Source organism: Aspergillus ruber (genome assembly GCF_000600275.1).
Source record: "Aspergillus ruber CBS 135680 unplaced genomic scaffold scaffold00005, whole genome shotgun sequence".
NCBI classification, from domain to species: Eukaryota; Fungi; Ascomycota; class Eurotiomycetes; order Eurotiales; family Aspergillaceae; genus Aspergillus; species Aspergillus ruber.
Window position 1 is genome coordinate 720501 of NW_024467301.1, and position 22238 is coordinate 742738.

The 22238-nt window shown below is 50.0% G+C and overlaps 12 protein-coding genes and 1 non-coding gene across 13 annotated transcripts; 8 read left to right on the forward strand and 5 right to left on the reverse strand.

Annotated features, from left to right (window-relative positions):
• Window positions 1–444: 444 nt before the first annotated feature.
• EURHEDRAFT_409911 (ketoreductase) lies at window positions 445–1945 on the reverse strand. Its single transcript, XM_040781229.1, has 2 exons — window positions 1687–1945; window positions 445–1621 (listed from the first exon to the last, which is right to left on the reverse strand). The coding sequence occupies exons 1-2, from the start codon at window positions 1861–1863 to the stop codon at window positions 758–760; spliced, it is 1041 nt and encodes a 346-aa protein (XP_040641363.1). The 5' UTR covers window positions 1864–1945; the 3' UTR covers window positions 445–757.
• A 126-nt stretch (window positions 1946–2071) lies between these two features.
• Window positions 2072–2551, forward strand: EURHEDRAFT_513528 (Erg28 family protein; the record flags this gene model as incomplete). The annotated part of the gene is made up of 2 exons (XM_040786175.1): window positions 2072–2134; window positions 2189–2551. The coding sequence occupies 2 exons, from the start codon at window positions 2072–2074 to the stop codon at window positions 2549–2551; spliced, it is 426 nt and encodes a 141-aa protein (XP_040641364.1).
• EURHEDRAFT_409912 (UDP-glucose:hexose-1-phosphate uridylyltransferase) lies at window positions 2115–4010 on the reverse strand. Its single transcript, XM_040781230.1, has 5 exons — window positions 3826–4010; window positions 3587–3771; window positions 2773–3538; window positions 2189–2719; window positions 2115–2134 (listed from the first exon to the last, which is right to left on the reverse strand). The coding sequence occupies exons 1-4, from the start codon at window positions 3924–3926 to the stop codon at window positions 2614–2616; spliced, it is 1158 nt and encodes a 385-aa protein (XP_040641365.1). The 5' UTR covers window positions 3927–4010; the 3' UTR covers window positions 2115–2134; window positions 2189–2613.
• Window positions 4011–4615: 605 nt separating this feature from the next.
• On the forward strand, window positions 4616–5117 carry EURHEDRAFT_513530 (uncharacterized protein; the record flags this gene model as incomplete). Its single annotated transcript, XM_040786176.1, has 2 exons — window positions 4616–4986; window positions 5015–5117. 2 exons carry the CDS (start codon window positions 4616–4618, stop codon window positions 5115–5117), a joined length of 474 nt encoding a protein of 157 aa, XP_040641366.1.
• A 263-nt stretch (window positions 5118–5380) lies between these two features.
• Window positions 5381–6434, forward strand: EURHEDRAFT_409914 (F-box protein). The gene is made up of 3 exons (XM_040781231.1): window positions 5381–5461; window positions 5512–6217; window positions 6275–6434. The coding sequence occupies exons 1-3, from the start codon at window positions 5429–5431 to the stop codon at window positions 6370–6372; spliced, it is 837 nt and encodes a 278-aa protein (XP_040641367.1). The 5' UTR covers window positions 5381–5428; the 3' UTR covers window positions 6373–6434.
• Window positions 6435–6791: 357 nt separating this feature from the next.
• EURHEDRAFT_513532 (putative C6 transcription factor) lies at window positions 6792–8471 on the forward strand (the record flags this gene model as incomplete). The annotated part of the gene is made up of 2 exons (XM_040786177.1): window positions 6792–6851; window positions 6945–8471. 2 exons carry the CDS (start codon window positions 6792–6794, stop codon window positions 8469–8471), a joined length of 1587 nt encoding a protein of 528 aa, XP_040641368.1.
• A 312-nt stretch (window positions 8472–8783) lies between these two features.
• EURHEDRAFT_302617 (S-adenosyl-L-methionine-dependent methyltransferase) lies at window positions 8784–10650 on the forward strand. Its single transcript, XM_040778274.1, has 4 exons — window positions 8784–9350; window positions 9409–9927; window positions 9982–10406; window positions 10431–10650. Exons 1-4 carry the CDS (start codon window positions 9096–9098, stop codon window positions 10501–10503), a joined length of 1272 nt encoding a protein of 423 aa, XP_040641369.1. The 5' UTR covers window positions 8784–9095; the 3' UTR covers window positions 10504–10650.
• Window positions 10651–10865: 215 nt separating this feature from the next.
• Window positions 10866–10960, reverse strand: EURHEDRAFT_t43. Its single transcript has one exon. It is a non-coding gene; the product is annotated as a tRNA-Met (tRNA).
• A 350-nt stretch (window positions 10961–11310) lies between these two features.
• On the reverse strand, window positions 11311–12433 carry EURHEDRAFT_513534 (NmrA/HSCARG family protein; the record flags this gene model as incomplete). Its single annotated transcript, XM_040786178.1, has 3 exons — window positions 11311–11906; window positions 11963–12116; window positions 12182–12433. 3 exons carry the CDS (start codon window positions 12431–12433, stop codon window positions 11311–11313), a joined length of 1002 nt encoding a protein of 333 aa, XP_040641370.1.
• A 1682-nt stretch (window positions 12434–14115) lies between these two features.
• On the forward strand, window positions 14116–16335 carry EURHEDRAFT_409919 (uncharacterized protein). The gene has a single exon (XM_040781232.1). It carries the CDS (start codon window positions 14245–14247, stop codon window positions 16120–16122), a length of 1878 nt encoding a protein of 625 aa, XP_040641371.1. The 5' UTR covers window positions 14116–14244; the 3' UTR covers window positions 16123–16335.
• Window positions 16336–16487: 152 nt separating this feature from the next.
• Window positions 16488–18023, forward strand: EURHEDRAFT_409920 (putative mitochondrial phosphate transporter Pic2). The gene is made up of 5 exons (XM_040781233.1): window positions 16488–16881; window positions 16928–16933; window positions 17000–17650; window positions 17703–17826; window positions 17876–18023. Exons 1-5 carry the CDS (start codon window positions 16788–16790, stop codon window positions 17925–17927), a joined length of 927 nt encoding a protein of 308 aa, XP_040641372.1. The 5' UTR covers window positions 16488–16787; the 3' UTR covers window positions 17928–18023.
• Window positions 18024–18725: 702 nt separating this feature from the next.
• On the forward strand, window positions 18726–19952 carry EURHEDRAFT_384497 (uncharacterized protein; the record flags this gene model as incomplete). The annotated part of the gene is made up of 2 exons (XM_040779620.1): window positions 18726–19484; window positions 19599–19952. The coding sequence occupies exons 1-2, from the start codon at window positions 19068–19070 to the stop codon at window positions 19950–19952; spliced, it is 771 nt and encodes a 256-aa protein (XP_040641373.1). The 5' UTR covers window positions 18726–19067.
• Window positions 19953–20192: 240 nt separating this feature from the next.
• EURHEDRAFT_473822 (YagE family protein) lies at window positions 20193–22217 on the reverse strand. The gene is made up of 2 exons (XM_040785373.1): window positions 20611–22217; window positions 20193–20554 (listed from the first exon to the last, which is right to left on the reverse strand). The coding sequence occupies exons 1-2, from the start codon at window positions 22106–22108 to the stop codon at window positions 20478–20480; spliced, it is 1575 nt and encodes a 524-aa protein (XP_040641374.1). The 5' UTR covers window positions 22109–22217; the 3' UTR covers window positions 20193–20477.
• Between the last annotated feature and the right edge of the window lie 21 nt (window positions 22218–22238).

Sequence of the window (22238 nt, forward strand, 5' to 3'; positions counted from 1 at the left end):
GGAGCTGGAATATATACTTACAGACGACCAACCCACCACTTGACAATTATATCAACGGACAACAACACAAGCAACAACAATATCGTTCCAAAGACTTGCTGGCACGCAGTGCATCCTTTTCAATGCGTCAGATTGTCAATTAACATTGGGATCGCGTATGACCGCTTTTTTTTTTTTTTTTTTTTTTTTTTTTCAGTATGCTATTCCACCGAGAACTTCCACCTGAATCTCTGTTGGATAAGACGGAAAGAAGCACTGTGTATCGTAGAATGCTTTGTAAACGTGTTGAGAATGTTGTAAAGGTGACGATTTAGTTCTTATGATGTTCTTATGGTAGAGACAAGGCCTCATAACCTCTCATGGATGAAACAGCACCGGATGGGTGGACTCCCATGAGGGATGAGAGATTTTCTTACTACAGCAGTGTATTCACTCTAGCTATGTGGCAGACACAGAACCACTCCAATGACTTATGGTTGGTATTCACTTAGTGTGATGTCCTTGGCTCTATATAAATATACCGGTCTTGATTATTGGGTGGAGGGTTTACCATGATCTCATGGTCAATCACTGCCATGGATCCATCACTTGCCATTATAGTGGTTGAATTGTTGCTTCATCAAACGTTGGCATTTCGTTGAAGATAAATCGCACATTAGCTAGAATACATTCAACAATCCTAACTCATCAATCGGTTATTGCTGTCATCCCCACTCATATTGTACTAGTACCACATGGCACCTGCATCTGTTCACACCTAAGTAGCCTTCTTCCCCTTCTCGCGCTCCGCCTTGCGCAACGCCCGTGTCCGAATCGACTCATGCATGCCCTTATTCTGCCCAAGCACAGTCTTATTCATAACGCCAGCAACACAGGTCAAAAACCACGCCATCAACCCATGACTCCAGTACGGCGACGAGCTATACGCATATCCCGGCGACCCACCATTCCGTCCAATCTTACCCAGAACAGACTTGACAAATGCGCGGGGGTCCGGAATCGTAGCACTGGTCTTGCGTACCTTCGACATGGCCGATGTGATCAGATACGCCTGCACGAGTTCGACTGTGATACCGTGCTGTTCGAGCTCTGCGCCCAGGGCCGTCGACCACTGCTGCAGGAAGGCCTTGCTGCCGGAGTACGTGGCCAGGAGCGGGGTGGGGAGGAGACCGCCGAAGGAGCCCATGGTCAGGACCAAGCCGCGCTTGCGCTGGGCCATTCCCGGGACGACGAGTTGCGTGGTGCGCAGGGTACCCGTGCAGTTGATGGTGATGATGTCGTTCATTTCATCCTCGGGGGTCAGGGCGAAGGGGACGGGGATGCTGTGGGACTTTCCAACGTTGTTGACCAGGACTGCAACGTCGAGTTCATCGATGGCCGCCTTGAGGTTCTCGTAGTCGGCGTCGTTGTTCTGGGCATAGTCCATCGACACGCTCTTGGTTTGCACGGAGGGGTTCTTGGCTTTAATTTCATCTTCCAGGGTGGCTAGTTTCGAGGCGGTGCGGGAGACGAGGAGGATATTGAAGCCGGAGCGGGCGAGTTGTAGGGCGAATTCTTTTCCTAGGCCATCGGATGCTCCGGTGATCACGGCCCAGCTGCCTTGGGGACCGAACGAGCGGAGCTGCAGTCGAGTTAACCATCAGTTACAATGCCTTTTGAAATTCCAATTGATGGTGAATAACATACCGGCTTTCCAGGAAGCACAAAAAGACTCAGAATAACGCGAATAAATGTCAACGCCTTCCAGACAATGTAGAAAGCACCGGTAGACAGCAGCCCAAACGCAGCCACAGCCTGTGGGCCAGGGGCCACACTGAACTGCCAGTTGGACAGACAGTCCGAGTATTTTGACAGGAACTCCATTGTCTATTTGTAAACAATTGAGAAAAGACGTTCGATAGACAGAGTGGTGTGTCGTGGCAGAAAAGTTGAGCCGACGCCAAAATGTTGGGGGATTGGCGCACGTGCCATGTCACCTCGGCTTACGGGGAGCTCGTCCTCAAGGTGCTGCACTAACCATACTGTGTTCTCAGGGTACTCTGTACTTATTCAAGTGAACAATTCAACCAACATGGCCGAATTACTTTCTTATCTCCCCCCCTTTGAGGGCCTCCTACCCAAGTGGCTGTTCCTCGTACGCAACCACCGCACCGAAGATAGAAAAACACCTCACGACTAACGAAACCAGGTCTCCGTAATCTCAACCGCAAACAGCCTCCAAGCCTACCGTTCCCCCTCCTACGCCGCGCAGCTTTACAATGCCAAAACCCCCTCCGGCCAATCCCACACCAACGCTCTCGCCTCCCGCACCTTCGGCACCTGGACCTTCCTCTCCTCGATTGTCCGCGGATACGCGGCGTATAACATTACGACACCGGTAGCTTACGATTTGGCGGCGTGGAGCTTTGGAATAGCGCTGATGCATTTTGTGGGAGAGTGGTTGGGGTTTGGCAGTGCGGAGCTTAGGGGGAGGTTTGTTGCGCCGTTGATTGTGGCCAGTTCGAGCTTGGTGTGGATGTTGACGCAAAGGGAGGGATATCTTGCTGCTTGATTTGAGAACCAGGCGGTGGTAATACGAGGATGAATATCCATTGATTATGTCTATATCTGAACTCAACCGTCCAGCTTCCTCCTGTACAGCTCTCCTCCGCAATTCCGTAACCTGGCAGCGGCTTGCTCGGGAGTAATGTCCCGTTGCGGCTCGCCCATCATTTCATACCTGCACAGTCAGCATCGTCCAAGATTCCAGTAAAGGGGCTCGAGAAGACTTACCCAACCAAGAACTTCCGCACAGTAGCACTCCGCAGCAGTGGTGGATAAAAGTGCAAATGCAAATACGACGCCTCAACCTCCTCTTCCGTACCATCAAGCGGCGCCTGATGGATACCCATACTGTACGGGAAACTCGTCTCAAACAGGTTATCGTACCGCCGGGTGATCTCAGCAATAGCCTCAGCCAACTGACCCTTCTCACTGGCATCCAGATCCACCAGCGCACGCTTATGCTTCTTGCTCACAATCATAGTCTCGAACGGCCATGTCGCCCACCATGGACACACCACCAGAAACGCCTCGTTCTCGAAAACCACACGCTCCTGCTTCTTGCTTTCCAGTGCCGCATAGTCCTCTAACATGTGCTTACCGCCGCGCTCGCGCCGGTACTTTTGCAGCTGCTCCAGTTCCATCGCAGGTTCTTCCGGCAGCGAGCTGGTTGTCCAGACTTGTCCGTGCGGGTGTGGGTTCGAGCAGCCCATCGCAGCGCCCTTGTTCTCGAAAATCTGCATATACCGGTATTGCTCCCTGGGCTTGGTCAGGTTGGCAGTGGGCGAGTTGGGAGGCAGCGTGGTAGCCGGGGCGATGGCAGCAAGCGGCGACTTAGGCGACAGGTGCGACGTGTAGAGCTCTGTCCAGGCTTCGATGACGGGGGTGATTTCTGCGGGCGACAGATCGGCCAGGGTGAGGTTATGCGCTGCGGAGAAGGTGAGGACGTAGCATTTTCCGGTAACTGGTTCTGCTCTTAGGAACATGGACTCGAGGTCTGCCAAGTTAACTACCAAATAAAAGACGCAAAAGGGGACTAGCATACCATCGGCATTGTCCGGATTGTAAGACGCCTGCTCCTCCTTGACCGCGCTGTAGTCGTTCACGAAGATAAAGGTGCTCTCGTACTTGGGGTTGGTATCGCCCTGGGCGCGCTTGTTGCCGGGGCACAAGTAACAGCTGGGATCGTAGTTGGGGAGGGTGTTCTTGGAGGGGCTCTCCTGCTGTCCCCTGCGCTGTGTTAGCTCTGTTATGTCGTCGCATGGGGATCAACGGTAGGCTTACTGCCAGGGTCTCTTGGTCCGGTGGGGAGACACCAAGATGTAGGAGCCCCGCAGAGGGTTGAATCTGCGGTGGGAGATGTCGTCTAGCACGTTTTCAGCCATGGCGAAGTGATATGCTGTCTTGTATGGTAGTGGGAGAAAAATTTGACGGGGAAGCGCTTTTAAAGAAGGGACTATGGAGCTCCGGGGAATAATAGTGGGGTCCGGAGATAGAGCCGAGTGAAGACGGCAAGCCGCGGGGATTTCTCCAGTGTCAGGGTCGGAATACCCCGCTGCTGCACTACCTTTCTCATTGACTTGGCATGGATGAGTATCCGTACCTACAAGTACCTTGGCTATGACACTGGACAAACCACCTTAGCCCCTGAGACCGAACCAAAATGCCCATGTGTTTTCCTTTTTACACAAGGACGCGGTATATCACCTCGTGTATGACAGAGTCAGGCTTGAATCCAGTAATCCCTGTGCATGCGCATACAAAGAACTTATACCATACAGGGGTATAGAATGATCTGCTGTACACGGGCTTGCGGCTATAAAAACCAGTTTACTCTCTCGTTTGATAAACCTCATCGACTTTATCTATCTCATATATAGTTGGACGAATTGATATACTGGTTAAAAATGCTGGATATATCCTTGAGGGTGCTACTGAGGAGTGCAGGTATTCATCGCCCTTGTCATTTCACCTATACATAAGGCTAAGAAGAAACAGCGACGAAGAAGTAAAAGCGAGCTTCGACGTCAACGTCTTCAGCCAACTCCGCATACTTCATGCCGTCCTCCCCAGCATGCGTGCCCAGAAATCCGGCGTCGTTGCAGGCCTAGGCTCGATAAGCGGCTGGTCCGGCGTTCCGGCCGCAGGTCTATACTGCGCGACCAAAGCCGCAGTCGCCATCTACACTGAGGGGTTGCGTGATGAATTTGCTGAATTCGGTATACAGACGACATGCATTGGGCCGGGGTTCTTCCGTACCAGTGTTCTTGTTGATGATGATGGGAATAAGGTGCGGATTAAGGGGCGTATTAAAGAGTTGGAGAGTGTTACGAAGCGGACTGGTGAGATGCTGAAGAATTATAATCAATATCAGCCCGGGTATCCGGTCAAGGGGGCGCAGGTTATTGTTGAGACATTGACGGGGACTGGACGTTGTAAGGGACAGTCTGCCTCCTCGGTTGGCGCTGGGGAGGGATGCGGTGCGGGCTATAAGAGCAGCTATTGAAAGGAATCGCGAGGGACTGGATTTGTGGAAGGATTTGGCAGCGACGACATACTGTGATGATGTGCAGTAATGCATCGTGACTTTGATACAACTTAGATTCTTGTTCGGTTTCTTACAGAAATTCTATGCATCGCAGATAGAGCTCTGCGGAACCAGCGAGATGGATGCATGAGGTATAATCGAGGCCTAGCTGTTAGAAAACTTGGTACAAAGTCTCCAATATACGATCATGGCAACCCGTTAAACAATTCGATTCAATCGGTTGAGAATGGAGAGAGTCTTGAATGTCCATTTTGTACTATCTCCGCTCCCCGCTTGACGTCAGTTCGCGGGGTCGATATGGCTTCAACGCTCAACAGAAGGAATACATAACAAAGCAATATGCCGCTTCATATCTACTCGCTTCCAAATGAGGTACGTATGCTCTATATTTCTAGGCCAAAAGAGAGATATTGACAGTCTAGGTCTTTGTGCAAATCCTCACCCCGTTTTCCACTCGCGATATTCTTCCGTTGGCAATAGTCTCGCGTCGCTTTCACGCTCTAGTTCTCCGTATCCTCCATTACCGATTGCTAGTAGCTGCCTCGCTGCAAGAATACAAGCTCATTCTCGAGTGCTTCCATCCCGCCTCCAAGCTCACCGAACCGCACGTCTTCTGCAAATACCTGGGCACCGATGGCCTGAGCGATAAACATGAAGGAGAGGGCTCGTTATATGAGAATGTCGAGGAAGCACAAAAGCTGGGAAGACTCACATCACTGTATTCCCGGTTCCGGCCTGAGGTAACTGTCGAGGAAAGAATGAATGGGTCCCGATTAGTCCCGTTCGGGAATGGCCTCGATCCTGACGATCTTACCGTCAAGCGAGCAGTGCATATCGAAAGCGCAGAGGATTTCTCACAACTGTGTGTCATGGTAAATCTAGTCAAGGTCATGCCGGGTAGCAACCGCTTGCTGAGTGCGGTGGCAGTGGAGGATGGTGTGGCCCGGCTTTTTAGAAAATGGCTGAGAGAGCAAGCACAGAGAACGGATCCTGATATCCTATGGGTAGACCAGGGCGAGAATGTCGGACTAAAGATGCGCGTGAGGGAAAAAAGACGGCCGGGACAGGCTGCCCCGATTCTTGTCCATCGCGACGAGGCCCCGGTCAGCTATGATGTGGATATTGAAGGTATTTCTCCTCCGTCTTTTTATTTCCCGGTTGAAGCTAACTACGAGTTTCGTCCAGAATTGCATGTCCGTACCACTCGCGTCCTGTTGACACTGGAAAAAGCATTGCAAGAGCAGCAGAACAATAGACAGGCCGTCATTTTCAGCCTTGGTTAATCGCACATAGGGAGCAGATAGATTGAATATAGAGCCATCATCGTATGTTTAGCGTGATTGCATGAATTTGTCTTTTCCCAAAAAGGAAACCACACTGTTTAGTAATCACTCTATCGAATCTCCGCACGATTTAGGGGTGAATCCCGAGGAACTCCTCGTGAGCCGCGGTCGATCTGCTGCATTCCTGATAGAGCCTTTGTCGCATTAAGCAGGCAATAAAGGCGAACGCCAGGAGGTATTAACTGTATATTGCTGCTGTTGGGTCCACCATGTCGATGTGCTTTTCACCCTGGCAGACAGCAGAGAGCAACGTTTAAGAATCCGACAACGGTTCCGAGTTTATGAGACCGGGGAGTCGGGAATAGAACATAGCCAGGCAGACACAGACTTGAAGAGATTTTATAAATAATTTTCTGAACATGGTATATGGGGGAAAGCCGAGCACGGGATGCCACTTGTGTCGCAAACGGAAAATCAAGGTAAGACCTAATGCTTTTATACAAGGCAACAACCTCTTATATAGATCCGGATATCTTTGGTTGCTTTTGTGTAACATGCTTACGATACCATAGTGCGACGAAGGCCAACCGGGATGCCGCAACTGCTCGGTGTATGGGAAGCCCTGTCCGGGATACCGGTCAGACACAATCTTCCGGAATGAGACGCACAAGGTTGAGAAGCTGGTGAGGAAGAATTCTTCGTCTCCACCTTCTGAAATTCAGTCTCAGCCTGGAGGACAAGTTATTACGTGGAGGATCCCGGAGACGTCCCAGAGTGTAACGGCTGCTCGTACCGGCAGCATTGATATTAGCAGTCAACGGGAACCATCACTTTCGCTTTATAAAGTTGCCGATTCCACGTGGGAAGAGCGAGCGATTTGCTACTTTTTTGACCAGTACACAACGTATGATGGAACAAACAGCGGGTTAACGATTGGAGTGAGCCATCTGGGCTTTCTCCCCTCCCTGTACGCGTTCTGTCGCGAACAGGAAGGACAAGAGGGCTCTGCGTCGCTATGTCTACGACAAGCAGTCGACGCAACTGCTTGCATGGCACTTGGAAATGAATCTAAAGTGCCTTGGTTAACCGTGAAAGCAAGAAGCAACTACGGAAAGGCACTCCGGGGACTGCGACAGGCGCTTGAGTCGCGAACTCAGGCTGTCAAGGATGAAAGCCTTGCAACACTAGCGCTTTTCTCGTTGTTTGAAGATATTGCTGGAGAGCGGAATGGGCTTTCTAGCTCGCATCGGGCCGGGTTTGAATTATTGATGAAGTTGAGAGGGGCGAGCCAGTTTGGGTATCAACGCGGGAGGGATCTGTTTAATTTTGCCTACACACATACGCACTCTGAGATACTGGCACTGGGAGAAAAACCCCGTTTCAGCACAGATTGGATCGTTGAGGGACTGGACACCTCAGACCCCGTACATCGACTGATTTCAGCAGCGTCAAAAGTTAGCCAAATCTTCATGGAAGCCACCTCAGCACAAGCAACGCCCGAGAATGTGGATGCCGTGCAATTGTTTACCTGGATCGATACCGGAGCCGCCCTGGACTCAGAACTCTCTGAATGGAGCCAGACTCTACCTAACGATTGGCTCCCGCTTGTCGTCTACGGACCTACCGGCGAGCCACTGATCACCTACCAAATATTATTCCTTTCCGTCGTCTGGAACTTCTACCGTGCCATCCGTATCGTCCTACAACGCCTCATGCTCGAACTGCGCCGCATCCGCGCGCACTTCCTCGGGCCCTTCCCGGACGACGACGCAGTCCTCGAAGTCATTCAAGATATGATCGCAGACGTCTGCCACAGCATCCCCTTCTCTCTCGGCGACATCGACACATTAGGGAATGCGCCCACTCCGTTGGATGGGGGTAAACCGAGGATTCGTGCGTTTCATGGGTATAGTCTGTTGTGGCCGTTGTGGTATGTGCTGGCGTGTGGATTGGCGACACCGGAGCAGGCGCAGCTGATTCGGGACGCACTAATAAGGGTTGGGTCTGTGCTGGGAATCAAGATGGCATTCAAATTGGCGGATTATACCCCAGGTGACCTGGGATTTCAATTTGGGTCGTCGCTGGAGTCATTCTTATGACTTAAGCAAATGAAGGAAGACGTCTGTTGATTCGGAATTCGTCGTGGTCTTCAGCGCTATCTCGAAGTGCTTTGATGCTTTATTGACGAACTCCCATGTCTACATCAATGCCCTTCAAAGGTAGCTATATGATAAGCTACCAACGTTTCTCAGAATCCGGCAGCGCCCATTAAGCCAAGAAGAGCCGATGATAATACAACACTAGTGCGCTCTCTAAACACACATCTCCCAACATTCTCCCGCCAGGAAGTCGCGTACAAGTCTTGCTGGCATTTCGAAACCGGGAATTTTGAGGTTTTCGAAATTTTAGAGAGAACCATGCCTGGGATACGTTCTATTCCGATCTGCCCCGGACAGTTGTACAAGTCTGGAACCTCCTACTCGGCAATCTATACACCGTTCAATTCTCAACTGCTTGAGGGATTTACCCTCAGGTGAAAGTAACATTCGCATATTCCTTGTCCCTAATACGCCATACGTACTACGACATGTCTACGGTGACACAGTCCATCTTGAGCCTCGGCGGGGTCTTTCAGATAGTCTGATTGAGTACGGTCAAATAAAGCCTCAATTCTGTTTCTTTCCATCGATCGATCGAATATCCCTCAATTGGAAGAATCAAACATGGCCGCTTCGTTTCCGTCCAAACAGCAAATGCTGTCGGATCTTGCCAGCGTGATTGCATCAAACGCCACTGTCGTTGATGACGAACTTGGAAGCAAAGAACTTCCGCCACTAGATGATGAGACCTTTCCCAGTTCCTTCCCCCTACTGAGTCCAGAGGGCTCTCGTGCTCGATTCGAGCTGCTATCTGCAGCATTGACTCTGTTCCGGCTCGCGAGCGGACCATCTGAAACTTTGGACCATGTCACCATGAAGGTGTGCAATTCATTTCTCCTCCCGTATACACCACAGTATATTAATCATGAACAAACAGGGCTTCGAACTAGGCACAATCGCAACCCTCCTCCGCCTCCGCATCCCGGAGCACATCCCCATCGGTAGCGCCGTCTCCCTGCAAACCCTCTCTCAATTAACCTCTATCGACGTCGACCTCCTAACACGCCTAATCCGCTACGCTATCTCAACCGGCTTCCTCACCGAAGCAGAACCAGGCCTCATCCGCCACAATGCCCTTTCAGCAGCTACCGCGCGTGACCACAATATGCGCGACAGCGCGTTGTGGAATGTCATTGTGGGAGCCCCTGGTGGGGTTAAAATGTACGAAGCGCTGCAGTTGGATCCCACGGGGAGAGATAATACGAAGACGGGGCTTAGTGTTGCTATGGAAGAGCGCGGGGAGCCGCGCGGGACGATGTGGGATTATCATGCGTTACACCCCGAGGATGAAGTGCGATTCAATAATGCCATGGCAAGTACGGAGACGGTTTCTATCCATGCGTGCGAGCATGTGGTTAGGGGGTTTGATTGGTCGAAGGTCAAGACTGTTGTCGATGTGAGCTTCCCTGCTTCACCCTACCCTTACCACCTATTCTAACGAAAGAGACAGGTCGGCGGCAACGAAGGCCACCTTTGCATGACAATAATAAACGCCTACCCCCACATAACCGCCACAATCCAAGACCAAGCCCGCGTTGTCGCAACCTCCGCCCCCCTCCTACCCCCCAAATACAACACCTCCATAGCCTTCAAGGAACACGACTTCTTCCACCCTCAGCCCACAATTGCAGACGTCTATATTCTCCGTTTCATCCTGCACGACTGGCCCGACGACAAAGCCCGCGACATCATCCGCAATCTCCTCCCCGCGCTCAAACCAGGTGCACGGATCCTCATAGTTGACCACGTCGTTCCTAGCGTTGGCGCCGGTGAGCAGAAGATTAATAGATATATGGAGCAGATTATTCGGCAGATGGATGTTACTATGTTTGGGTTGTTGGCGGGGAGGGAGAGGTCGGTGGAGGATTTTGAGAGGTTGTTTGGGGAGGTTGAGGAGAGGTTGGTGTTTAGGGGATGTGTTACGCCGGATGGGAGTTCGTTGAGTATTTTGGAGTTTCAGTTTTTGGGATAGATAGCAGGGTGTGATTAGTTAGTCTGTCCGATTTATCTGGTCTACTCCGTAGAATACTCAAGTGAGCACGTCACCCCGGAACACAAGATCTATGTTATTCATTACCAGTAGCAGAGGAGAGTTAATGAGAAGACTATTGCAGCATCATAGGTCCATGTTAAGATCTGTAGCTGGCTATAACCCACCAACCATACCCTACCCCAAACTACAAATAGATAAAATTCCCTACTTTCTACATCTGCATAGAAGTCAATCAGAACAGATCTCGAGATTTCTGCGAATCCATTGGTCAATTAAGATAAAACCAGAACTAAAAGAAAGATAATGATAAATATACATAAAATAAGAGAATAAGAAAAAATCGGTTCCGCGAGGGTTTGAACCTCGACCTTTGTGTCACTAAACCATAGATCACAGCGATATGAGCACACTATACTACCAGTTATGCTACGGGACCCGATTTATAACAATTCGCGTAGTTCCCTAGCTCTATGTAAACAGGTTTTAACGGATCTATGGTATCTCATTTGCTATTTCCCGTTGCATGGGTCTGTAAAAAGCCAAACAGGCTAGGATGTGTTGGAGTGACACCCGAGTTTCTCAGGGAGGCATGCCATGTGACCATTTAAATGCAGATTGGTATGTATAAGCAGACAGACGAGTATGTGCAGTTACATAGAGCGTGGAATGGCGACAGTAACGACTGCATTTGTTTAACGTTGACCAGCCTACTCCACCATGCATGTCCCACGAAATACAGAGTACAGTACACAGTAGAGCTACTCCAGTACACTGCTACTAACACAATCACACCAGCACAAACCTCGCCTCAAACCACTCCTTCACCGAAATCAACTCCTGCTGCTCCGCGGAGCGTCCTAATGCCACCGCCGTGGCACGTTTCAGCTCCCTCGCCGTCTCCTTCTCCGTAGGTTCCGAGAAATACCGACCACCTGTCTCCTGCGCGAAACCAAACATGAGTTTGACATCCTCCAGCTCCGAAATGTTGTGCGTGTCAAACGCCTCCCATGTCGGGAGGACCGGCTCGAAACGTGATTTGCGCCCCGTGGCAGCTTCGAAACTTTTAACGAGGTATTGGAAGCTGCCTGGGTCGCTGACCCCATGGACGAAACGGTTGTTCCATTTCTCCGGAGACAAGAAGATGCCGTGAATAATGTCGCCGAAGTCTTCGGTGACGCTGAGCCAGGGAACGTTTTCTTCGCCGCCCCAGTTTGGTGTGCGAAAGGTTAGGATGCCCTCATTATCGGGGAAATGAGGGAATCCGCCAAAGACGGGGGCGACTTCTTTAGCTAGGAAGTTCTCTAGAAACCATCCTGCACCGACAGGGACGACACTTTGGAAAGAGCCCAGCTGCTTGGCATATTGCTCGATTTGATACTTCGCTGTACTGGATTTAGTATATGTTAAAGGGTTTTTTGCTGGTTTGGATAAAACCTACAGTTCATAGCCTTCATGTTCACTTTCCCATTAGTCAACTCCGTGCAGTTAGGCCCAGAGCTGAAGGCAAGATGCTGAACACCAGCCGCAGCAGCCGCATCGATAATCGACTTGCCCAAATCGAATTCATTAGGCCCATCTGGGTTTGTCAAGCCCTGTTTTCATTGGTCATTCCTCGCCCCATCAACGAAGACAACGCATAAGGCAATAAATAGCATACCTTGTCATCCGAGTTAAGGTTCACAAACGCCCCCCATGATCCTTGGAATGCAGCTAGAATCTCATCGCTGTTGAAGCCGTCGGCCTGGGCCACCTCCGCTCCCAAGGTGGCTAATTTCTGACTAGCCTCGGAGTTAGGGTTTCGAGTGACTGCACGAACTTTAAACTCCACGTTCTGAAGTAGAGATCGAGCAACCGATCCTCCTTGGTTACCAGTAGCTCCGATAACAGTGATGATCTTTGCAGCACTCATTGTGACGGTTGTGGTTGGAACTGTATGTTTTCTAGATAGTAAAGTCGACAACTCAACCGAGCAAGACCGACCCCAGTTAAATAGAAGATAGTGTCCAACATTGACGCTTAGATGGAAGCCAGTGCCCTAAATCCCCTGCCATTTATCCCATCTTGAGCCTTTCCAGGCCTTGTAGCTGTCAATCATATGACAGCGCAGTGAAACACACGCATGTAACAGCTCGAGAGCCCTTGTCAGAAGCACAGCGTGGAATGGGTAAATTTAGAAGAGAGCTTCATCTCGGTTACATCCGAATTGCCCGAGAAGGATCAGGCTCTTGGATTTTCCTGGTTTGGCATTTCCATACATTGCCCACGTATTAGATTCGGAGGATAGCTTGGATCCCGGACTGATTTCCAATAAGCCCTACATACTAGATTGCGCAATAGCCAGCCTCTTTCCCCGGAGTTACCGGCATTTACAAGATGCTGTAAGCAATAGAGCTTCATCTTATATCGCGATCTATCCAAGCGGGATTGTCGTGTACGTTGGCCAGATAATCTTCTTCGTGCGCCTCTCGAATCATGCCACTATCCGCCTTCAAAAATTCCATCTCCGGACCAATGACGTCTAAAGCGTTACCCAACGCGGAGGAGTATGACTCGGCTGTGAGCGGGGACGAAGGGCTCGCTCAGATCTTCCGTTCCAGAGTCCTTCAAAATCCTTTGTCAGTGGCAGTCGCCGATGGAGAGATTGTCCTCAGCTATGAAGAGTTGCATTCAAGAGCCGCCACGCTCGCTCGGGAGCTTCGATATGGGAATTTCAAATTGGAAGAGCCCGTGGGGATTATTGTGCAGCATGGATTCGCAGACATCGTGACCCAGATTGCCATCCTCTATGCCGGTGGGAGTTGTGTCCCTATGGATCCAACGTTACCGGATCTCCAAATTCAAAGTCGATTACAGAAGTTGCAAACGAGATATATATTAGTCGACAAGGCCAATTCCCAGCGAAGCCTTCAATTCCAACAGCTAGTCATTGACGACTGGTGCACGCTGCCAGACGAACCATTGTCAGTTTTATATACGGATCTTCCCATCACGGCCGACCTCAATCACAGGACTCACATAATTCATACTTCCGGTACGACAAGCGAGCCAAAAGCAGTCCAGATCGCGGCCCGTTCCATTTTGCAAGTGGTATTTCACGCACCCTTTAAACCTGTCCTACCGACAGATACAGTCGCCCATGTCAACAACTCCAGTTTCGATGTCTCCCTCTTCGATATCTGGGCACCACTGTTGCGAGGAGCTAGCATTGCGGTTCTGAAAAAGAACGTTTTGCTAGATCTACCAGCCATGGCGGCCCACATTGATCGCTTCAATATCACCGTCATGGCCACAACGACTGCACTTCTGAACCTAGCAGCATCAACATACCCCAGGGCTTTCTCAAACCTACGAATTTGCTTCATTGGCGGAGAAGCGGCCAACGCGACTGCAATCAAGACGATTCTGGCGGAGGGTCCGCCGGCTAACCTCATCAACGCATACGGTCCAACGGAATGCTGCATTTTCTGCTTAGCTCATCGAGTCACCATAGATGATGCCCAGGCAGGAAAAATCAGTATCGGAAAACCAATTGGCCGCACTCTTGCATACATCTGCGATGAATCTGGCGAGTTGGTCCCAGATGGAGAGGAAGGTGAATTGTTGATTGGTGGCGCGGGAGTGTCGCCGGGATACATAAACCAACCAGACAAGAACGCAGCCTCTTTCATCAGAAACAAGCATGGGAGGTTATACCGAACAGGTGATATTGTCCGGCGGAGGATGGCTGACGGCCAGATTGATTATGTAGGGCGCCGTGACCATCAAGTAAAAATTCGTGGTTTCCGGATTGAACTCGAAGCAGTTGAAGCGGCAATGTTGAATACGGGTCAATTTTCACAGGCTGTCGCGTTAAAGGTCGATGCAGTACCCGGAGAAGCAGCAGGGTCGGCATTGATTGCCTTTGCAGTGCTGGCCCCAGGGTCCAAACGTCACGCAGTGTTTAATGCTGTCGATTCGTTGAAAGCCGTGTTACCAGACTATATGATACCCAGGATCGAGGTTATTTCACAAATACCTCTTGACAATCATGCTAAGGCAGATCGAAAGCGTCTCGCGCAGCTGTATCGAGATCGTTGGACCGAGCAACAGACGGTTGAAATCAACGACAGGGATGAGAAAGCCGGGGACAACTATCAGCGACTTGCTCGCTTATGGTCGTATATCCTTGGTCTTCCAGTGTCTGCCAAAGATTATGATGCGGACTTTTTCCTTCTCGGGGCCACCTCATTACAGGCGTCTCTTCTTATCAGCCAGATACGCCGCACTTTCAATGCGGAAGTCTCGCTTTTGACCTTGTACGATAATTCCAGCCTTGCGAAGCTGGTTACGGTCATTGAAGAAAGCCAAGGTGGTACCACTCGAGCAGTATTCTTTGAACAGGATGTATGGCTGGAGGACAGCAAGATGGCAGACGGGCTTGGTCCGCTACCAGGCCCGGTGATTGATTGGCAACATGAGACTGAAGGACGTGTCTTTTTGACAGGTGGAACGGGTTTTGTTGGTGCATTCTTCCTGGCTGACCTTCTGCACCTGCGGGATGTGCGCCAGGTTGGCTGTCTGGTACGAGCTGCAGATCCAACAACTGGCTTGAAGCGTCTTCAACACGCCCTGGCTAAATACAATCTGTGGGAGGATTGGTTTGTGCACAAGCTGCTGCCAATCTGCGGTACCCTCGAGGACCAGCATTTGGGTCTAGGCTCGCTGGAACGGTTTGAGAAGTTTGCAAACTGGACCAGCGTTATCTTTCATCTGGGAGCACGAGTCAACTACACGCAGCCATACTCTCTCCATCGTCCGGCCAATGTGGTGGGAACAGCAAACATACTACGTTTCGCTTACACTGGCCGAACGAAGGCGCTGCACTATGTCTCCAGTATATCCTGCTTTGGGCCGACGGGTTTCATAAACGGTGTCCAAAGTGTCACGGAAGATGAATCGTTGTTAAAGCATCTCGATGCCCTCCCATATGACCATGGATATGCGCAAAGCCAGTGGGTTGTGGAAAACATGCTGCACCGACTCATACAGCGTAACCATCCCATTGCCGTCTACCGACCAGGGTTCATCACTGGCCATACTCAAACCGGCGCCTGCAACCCAGATGACTTCTTCAGTCGTCTAGTCCATGCGTGTGCCGAAATAGGAAGCTACCCATTGCTTCCGAACCAACGCAAAGAATTCGTTCCAGTTGACTATGTCAACGCCGTCATCTTGCACATAGCCTCGCTACCTGCCGATTCTGGTCTGTGCCACGCATATCACATTGTCCCTCCGAGTCGCGCGTCTTCGATAGACATGAATGACTCGATGGAGCTTGCCAGTTCATCGAATTCCAGTGACGCTGGTGGGAAAGGCATTCCTTATGGAGAATGGATTGAGCTCTTGATGGACAAGTCTCCAGAGCGACTACGCCCTTTGCAGCCCATGCTGACCGAGAGGGTACACCAGGGACTCACGCGATGGGAGCTCTATGAGAATATGCCACTGTACGAGACCCACAACACGAACAGAGCTCTGGAGAGCTACCCTGGAGAGCTTCGGTTTCCGGTGTTGGATGGCAAGTTGATGCAGAAGTATCTCTCTTACCTCCAGTCTTGAGAGGTTGACGGTGATGGAGAGCAGAAGATACAAGGGTTATGCCAATTTATGCCTGTCTGGGTAATAGATACAACTTTAGTGAAAGAAGTTTCGTTCTTAACGTCTCTCAATTAAATTTCTCTTCATTTACTCAGGTCTAAGCTAATCCTGCACTCACTTGTGGCTACCAGGCCTTGATCCTCCCATGGCAGACTGCCCCGATACAGCATCGGCCCTTCCGGATACCGGCTATCTCTATCGATGAACCCACTTATCTGGCAGTCTAATTGACTAAGACAGAATCATGAACCAGGCGCAAAAGATCCCTCGGCACCTTCTATCCGTCCTTTAGGAGTACTCGGGCATATCGGATATGATGACGTCATGGATATAGATGCTCTCTCGCACAGCAAAACAAGCTTCTTAAAATAACGATAATCCTGGCATGGATGAGACAAGAACAACACATAATAAGCACACTAACGGTGTGCATAAATCCAATTGAACGCTCTTTATCGGACCCCGATACAGGGATATTACCTTATCAAGTACTATCGTGTCGTTGCATAGTGGAGCGCATTGCATCTCTGACGACATCCGGATCCGGATTCTTTGTTCAGCTTGCGTATATATAAAAAGTCAGCGCTGCGATTCGCATTCCATTGCACATATCCCAGAGAGGAACCATGGCAACACAGCAAGACAGGAATCTTCCTTTTGGAAAGATCGAGCCTAACTCGGCCAAATACTTTTGGAGTTGCACATTAGGAGGCGTCGTTGGTAAGTATTCTCTTCCCCAAGCGGATTAGCCCAATGCTAACGGATAATTGTGATAAGCTTGTGGTAGGTTGCGCTCGCCATCGTTTATCGTATCGTCCATATTAAATCCAATCTATAGGACCGACTCACACGGCCGTCACTCCGCTCGATCTGGTAAAATGTCGTCGTCAGGTTGATGCCAATATTTACAAATCCAACCTCTCCGCATGGCGTACAATCTACGCCAAAGAAGGCTTGCGCGGTGTCATCTTCGGTTGGTCGCCAACATTCGTTGGGTATTCCTTCCAAGGTGCCGGCAAATATGGCTTCTATGAATACTTCAAGTATCTGTACGGAGATAACCTATTCCCCAACACGAACCGCACCCTCGTGCATCTGGGCGCTAGTGCTTCGGCCGAATTCTTTGCCGATATGGCGCTTTGCCCCTGGGAGGCCATCAAAGTGCGCATGCAGACCACGCTACCACCTTATGCCCAGAACCTGCGCGAGGGATGGAGCAAGCTGGTCGCTAAGGAAGGAATGGGTGGGTTATATAAGGGATTGTATCCGCTGTGGGCGCGACAGATCCCCTATACCATGACCAAGTTCGCGACCTTCGAGGAGACGGTGAATCGGATCTATAAGTCATTGGGCAAAGAGAAGGAGAACTGTAGTGGATTGCAGCAGACGGGTATTAGTTTCGCAGGTGGTTATATCGCAGGTATCTTCTGTGCAGTTGTCAGTCATCCTGCCGATGTGATGGTCAGCAAGTTGAATGCGGATCGGAAGGGTGAGCACTTCTCCTCTTTGACATTCTGCTGAATGATGGCTAACTTGACAAGCTGGCGAGTCTGCAATGACTGCGGTTTCGCGAATTTACGGAAACATCGGGTTCCCTGGTCTGTGGAATGGTCTGACGGTCCGTATCCTGATGCTGGGAACATTGACCGGCTTCCAATGGTTGATGTAGGTTGCCCTGATTGTGCCTGACAAGTAATACACTAACGCAGTACAGTTACGATTCGTTCAAGGTCTTCCTTGGTCTTCCGACAACCGGTGGACATTAGATTCTTATCTTAAATTGGTTCAGTTGGCTTAGTTCCGTTTGTATCTAGATACGATTGATGAGTACCCAATACCATTACTTGTGTTTCTGCAAGCCCATCTTAATTTTCCATTGCACTCTAGACCACACGGGAAACATGAATCAGACGAATAAAGGCCAGGGGCATCTCGTGCCCTGCGCGGGATTTACAACGATGAGTACATGACATATGCCGTAACCGATGACAACACCCGATTGTGGATAGCCTAAAGTTTGTAGTCACTATCTCTGGGGTATGCACTTTGATAACCTGGTCCACTACGGGAAATCTTCGTGTATACGCATAGTAATGGGCATGTATATAATCCTCATGTATCGTCAATATAGTTAAGACCGCAAGAAATCATATATACTCTGTTGATCATGCTATTCTCCAAGGCCGTTGTGGCAGCTACCGTCTCTGCAGGACTGCATTGCCAAATTGGGCCTCGCCATTGCTGAACTACTACTGAACGAGAGTAAACAGTGAGCAACCATACATCTTTAGTAGGAATATAGATTGAAAGTTGGCATTCGTGACATTGTGTATCCATACATGTAATTTTAGCTCAGCTGTATTGATGTAAAGAAAAGTAGCTCCCTGCGAATTCACTCATACCTCTTTTTTACTCCATTTCTATGGTCAATGCTAAAAGGCCGTTGCTACATGCTACTCCGTAGTATAGTGAAGTTATCACCACTCACCGCCCTTGATAACCACCCGGCAGAACGACAAAGCCGCGATCACGGCGCCTCGAGATCTTCAATTATCCTCCTTTTTCCCGGCCCTAAGAAAGCAGCCTTGCGGCAGAACCTCTTTGATTAATTTGCCTATATTTAGCAGTATTTAACGCGCTACTTGCTTTACGTGGTCTTCGCTTGAACCGAAAGTCAGACATCACAGCTCCTTCCGAGCAGTGCTGAGAAAGGGATTGATCTTTCTTCGTGATAGTGAAGGAGCGAATTCGAAGAGAATAGGAGACCAAGGAATTCCTCCATACGAGCTTCCCGCACGTTGAATCCATTCCGACAACTGAGTCCCACTGATCATCTCTCTCCATCCTCATCCTCTACGCCTTCCTACCATCTTGCTTTCAACGAATCACCGACAAAAGTTCTCACCATGGAAGCACCCACAAAACCACCCACCTCCTCTCTCCCCTCCACGAATCCCCCCAGCGTCGAAGTCGCCTACAAACGCAAATGCATCGCCCTCAAGAAACGTCTCAACGAAATTGAATCCGAGAACGAACTCATGCGCGTCCGCAACAGACGAGGCTGGAAGTATATCCAGAAAATGCGTCTAGAGTCATGCATCCTGCTCGACAGGCTCACGAAGGTCACGGGCATGGCAGAAGAGGCGCAGGCCGCTGGTGGTGTCACCCCGGAGTTACGCGCGAAGGCCGCAGCTATGATGTCTAATGCGCCGACTCTGGAGGACGAGAGTAAACCCGGAGCTGGGGCGTCTGCTGTTGCGGGGAACGGGGCGCCGTATTTGGATGATGAGACGGAGGGAAGTTCGGAGGAAGCGCCGCCTACAGTATGTTTTTTTTTTTTTTTTTTTTTTTTTTTTTTTTTTTTTTTTCTTTCTTTTTTTGACAACTTAATCATTGTGGACTATTACCCTGATTGATTCATGTCTAACCCAGCATAGCCACAAGACCGGCCGCTCCGCACCAAACGACGAAACAGGATAGCAACGTGCAAGGAAGACGAGGGCTGGGACGAGGATGGGATGGGTCCCGGCCATCCGACAGTCTGGAGATCTCCGAAATGGCGCTCGCCAATGCCACCCGCTCCTAAGCAGGAGGAATTGACATCCTCGTTCCGCGTTCAAACAGGAAGCAATGGCGGTCCGGCATCTAGTCGTCGTCCAAGCGTCCAGGATACCCAGAACGGTAATGGAAATGGTGCTGCGGACGTTCCTGCCGCGCCGGCGGATGCTCCGACGACACCAATGGATATGGATATAGATACCAAGGAGCCGAAGGTCGAAGGACAGGGTTGATTTGTGCCGTACATGGTGTTGTTTCTCGATTTTTTCTCTTCTATTTGTGGTTTGCTACGATTACTTCATCATGTTCTTGGTTTTTGTCTTCTTTCCTAGGTCTGGGGTCCTAATCTTTTATATAATATATTTTCGAGATGTCATCTATTCCTGAAATGGAACTATCCATCATCATGCATGTCTAGTTCAGTTTTCTGTTCATGTTTACGAAAACAGAAAAGAACTTGATCGCAACCCGGTGTGCCTAGACTTATCAGCCTACAATGCAAGGATCTGTAAACGTTGCTCAATGTGGTGGCTCATGTATTGTACAGTACATCTTAGACTCTCCACACCATAACGCCAGTCATCCTAGCTCAATGACACCTTGCTCAATGAGAAATGTAACATCGAATCACACAATGGAAACAGACAGTAAAATACCATGCAAGCATATAGCAATGACAGTGAAAGCGCAAAGAAATAATAGATACATGGAAAAACACCTATACTGGCAGCTGCAAAGGACAACTAGAAATACAATCCCTAATCCACTCCAGCGTATAAATCGACTACGATGTTGATGGCTGCGACGAGAATCTCTGCGGCAATGAGAACAATAACTGTAACCATAGTGTTAACATTGTCTTACCATATCACGGAAAGAGAAGAAACCTACCAATCCATTCCAGATACTCGCCATGACGATGGGTCAATTGATCCTTCAACACCGCGAGGAGATCCGCAATAACATCCAATCGCTCAGTTAATAGACTTACACGCTGGTCCATCTCGAGATAACTTCGGACGGCCTGATATACCGGTTCCAACTGCGGCTCTGCCCACATCAGCTCCGGGCTGTCCAGGACAGAACCTTGTAGATGAATGTTAATTCGTAATATAAATAGTTCGCCGATTTGCATGTTGATTTGCCGTCGGGTGAGATTGACGCTGCCCGTTTGGGCGATTTGGGCGGGATAGGGTGCGGTGCTGGAGATGGTTTCAGAGACAATGTCTTCGAATAGGGATGTTTTCACGGATTGGGATAAGGCGTGCGAGATGGCGAGTTTGATCATATGATTCCGCGGATCGCGGAGGGAGATGAAGTCGTTGTATATCCGGGCTTGGTATTCGCGGGCGTAGTAGAAGTTGAAATTCTCGATTTGGGTATCTTCCGGACTCAGAATCGAGGTCGCAAATTTGGAGATGTCAGAAAGGAACCGTGATTCGTGTGCCGGGGACATTCCCCATAAGACAACCGTGCCGTAGTCGAACAGGTAAACTTCAGGAGTGTGAATGGTCGTATCGAAATCTTGTATCTCATCCGTCCGACCTGTTGATTCAACAGCCTCAGCACCATGATCACCATCATGACGTGAATCCGGGCATTGAAGATCAATCAAATCTCCTCTTCGAATGTTATTACTGTCTGGAACTTCAACGGCACTATCCGAATACCTGCGTTCTCCGGACGGCCGATTCCCTTCCATACCAAAACCATTATCCCCAAATATCCGGTTTCCCTTCTGCTTGTTTTCATGTTCATAATCATATGGCGAGTAAACACATTCGTCGTAAAGCTTCGGATTCGCACCACGGGTATTCGACCGCGACTTGAGAAACCTAATCACCCCATCCAACCGATACGAATTCGCTGTGCAATAAGCCGTAACCCGCGGCAAGCGATCTCTATCCGCCTTCCCTAGCCTCGCCGCATGACTCCTAGCCGTAGGTTCCTTAATCCGCGTAATCTGCGAATAGACATCTCGCGGAAAATCGCCTTCCACAACCTCCTCTTCAGCGGCCGTCTCCGGGTCCGGAAGAAGCTTCAATTTCTGCGCCTTTTTCGTCGTTCGCTGCGGGCCGATCTTGGACGCTGATGAGGGACTCGAAGGTGCATTGAATGGAGTGGCTCCTTGGCTGTTACGCCGGCGGAGCTTGCTGTTCAGGGCCGATAGACCGGTTGTTCTGGGCTGGCCGCCGTGGACCTGGGGTGGGGCGGAATGAAGCGGTTGAAGGGCTGGATTTGGGGGAGCGGCATCGCCGTAGGTGCTGATTGTGGCTAGGGGATTGAAGGTCACTGTTCGCGGTGGACGGTTTGCACGCGGTGACGTATTGGAGGATTCCGACTGTTGATATTGGGGAAGGAGAGGTGTTGTTTCGGCTTTGGATGACATCTTGGATCGAAGAGAGCGAATTGGTTTAATATATAGAGCCCATTGATGAATAGAGAAGGGTTTGCGACACGAAAGAGGCGTGGGGAGAAGGGATTGATGAGTGTTGGACGACAACGAACGATTTGAAGCT

Coding starts and splice junctions, on each gene's coding strand:
- EURHEDRAFT_409920 (XM_040781233.1), top strand. CDS start 16,788: ATGGCAACACAGCAAGACAGGAATCTTCCTTTTGGAAAGATCGAGCCT. Junction 17,651..17,702: donor GTTGAATGCGGATCGGAAGG/GTGAGCACTTCT, acceptor TAACTTGACAAG/CTGGCGAGTCTGCAATGACT. Junction 17,827..17,875: donor ACCGGCTTCCAATGGTTGAT/GTAGGTTGCCCT, acceptor AACGCAGTACAG/TTACGATTCGTTCAAGGTCT.
- EURHEDRAFT_409911 (XM_040781229.1), bottom strand. CDS start 1,863: ATGGAGTTCCTGTCAAAATACTCGGACTGTCTGTCCAACTGGCAGTTC. Junction 1,622..1,686: donor TTGTGCTTCCTGGAAAGCCG/GTATGTTATTCA, acceptor ACTCGACTGCAG/CTCCGCTCGTTCGGTCCCCA.
- EURHEDRAFT_409919 (XM_040781232.1), top strand. CDS start 14,245: ATGGCTGACGGCCAGATTGATTATGTAGGGCGCCGTGACCATCAAGTA.
- EURHEDRAFT_302617 (XM_040778274.1), top strand. CDS start 9,096: ATGGCCGCTTCGTTTCCGTCCAAACAGCAAATGCTGTCGGATCTTGCC. Junction 9,351..9,408: donor TGGACCATGTCACCATGAAG/GTGTGCAATTCA, acceptor ATGAACAAACAG/GGCTTCGAACTAGGCACAAT. Junction 10,407..10,430: donor TCGGTGGAGGATTTTGAGAG/GTTGTTTGGGGA, acceptor GGTTGAGGAGAG/GTTGGTGTTTAGGGGATGTG.
- EURHEDRAFT_409914 (XM_040781231.1), top strand. CDS start 5,429: ATGCCGCTTCATATCTACTCGCTTCCAAATGAG. Junction 5,462..5,511: donor TCTACTCGCTTCCAAATGAG/GTACGTATGCTC, acceptor TTGACAGTCTAG/GTCTTTGTGCAAATCCTCAC. Junction 6,218..6,274: donor CTATGATGTGGATATTGAAG/GTATTTCTCCTC, acceptor AGTTTCGTCCAG/AATTGCATGTCCGTACCACT.
- EURHEDRAFT_473822 (XM_040785373.1), bottom strand. CDS start 22,108: ATGTCATCCAAAGCCGAAACAACACCTCTCCTTCCCCAATATCAACAG. Junction 20,555..20,610: donor CGAGTATCTGGAATGGATTG/GTAGGTTTCTTC, acceptor CTATGGTTACAG/TTATTGTTCTCATTGCCGCA.
- EURHEDRAFT_409912 (XM_040781230.1), bottom strand. CDS start 3,926: ATGGCTGAAAACGTGCTAGACGACATCTCCCACCGCAGATTCAACCCT. Junction 3,539..3,586: donor CAATCCGGACAATGCCGATG/GTATGCTAGTCC, acceptor TTAACTTGGCAG/ACCTCGAGTCCATGTTCCTA. Junction 2,720..2,772: donor GTGCGGAAGTTCTTGGTTGG/GTAAGTCTTCTC, acceptor CTGACTGTGCAG/GTATGAAATGATGGGCGAGC.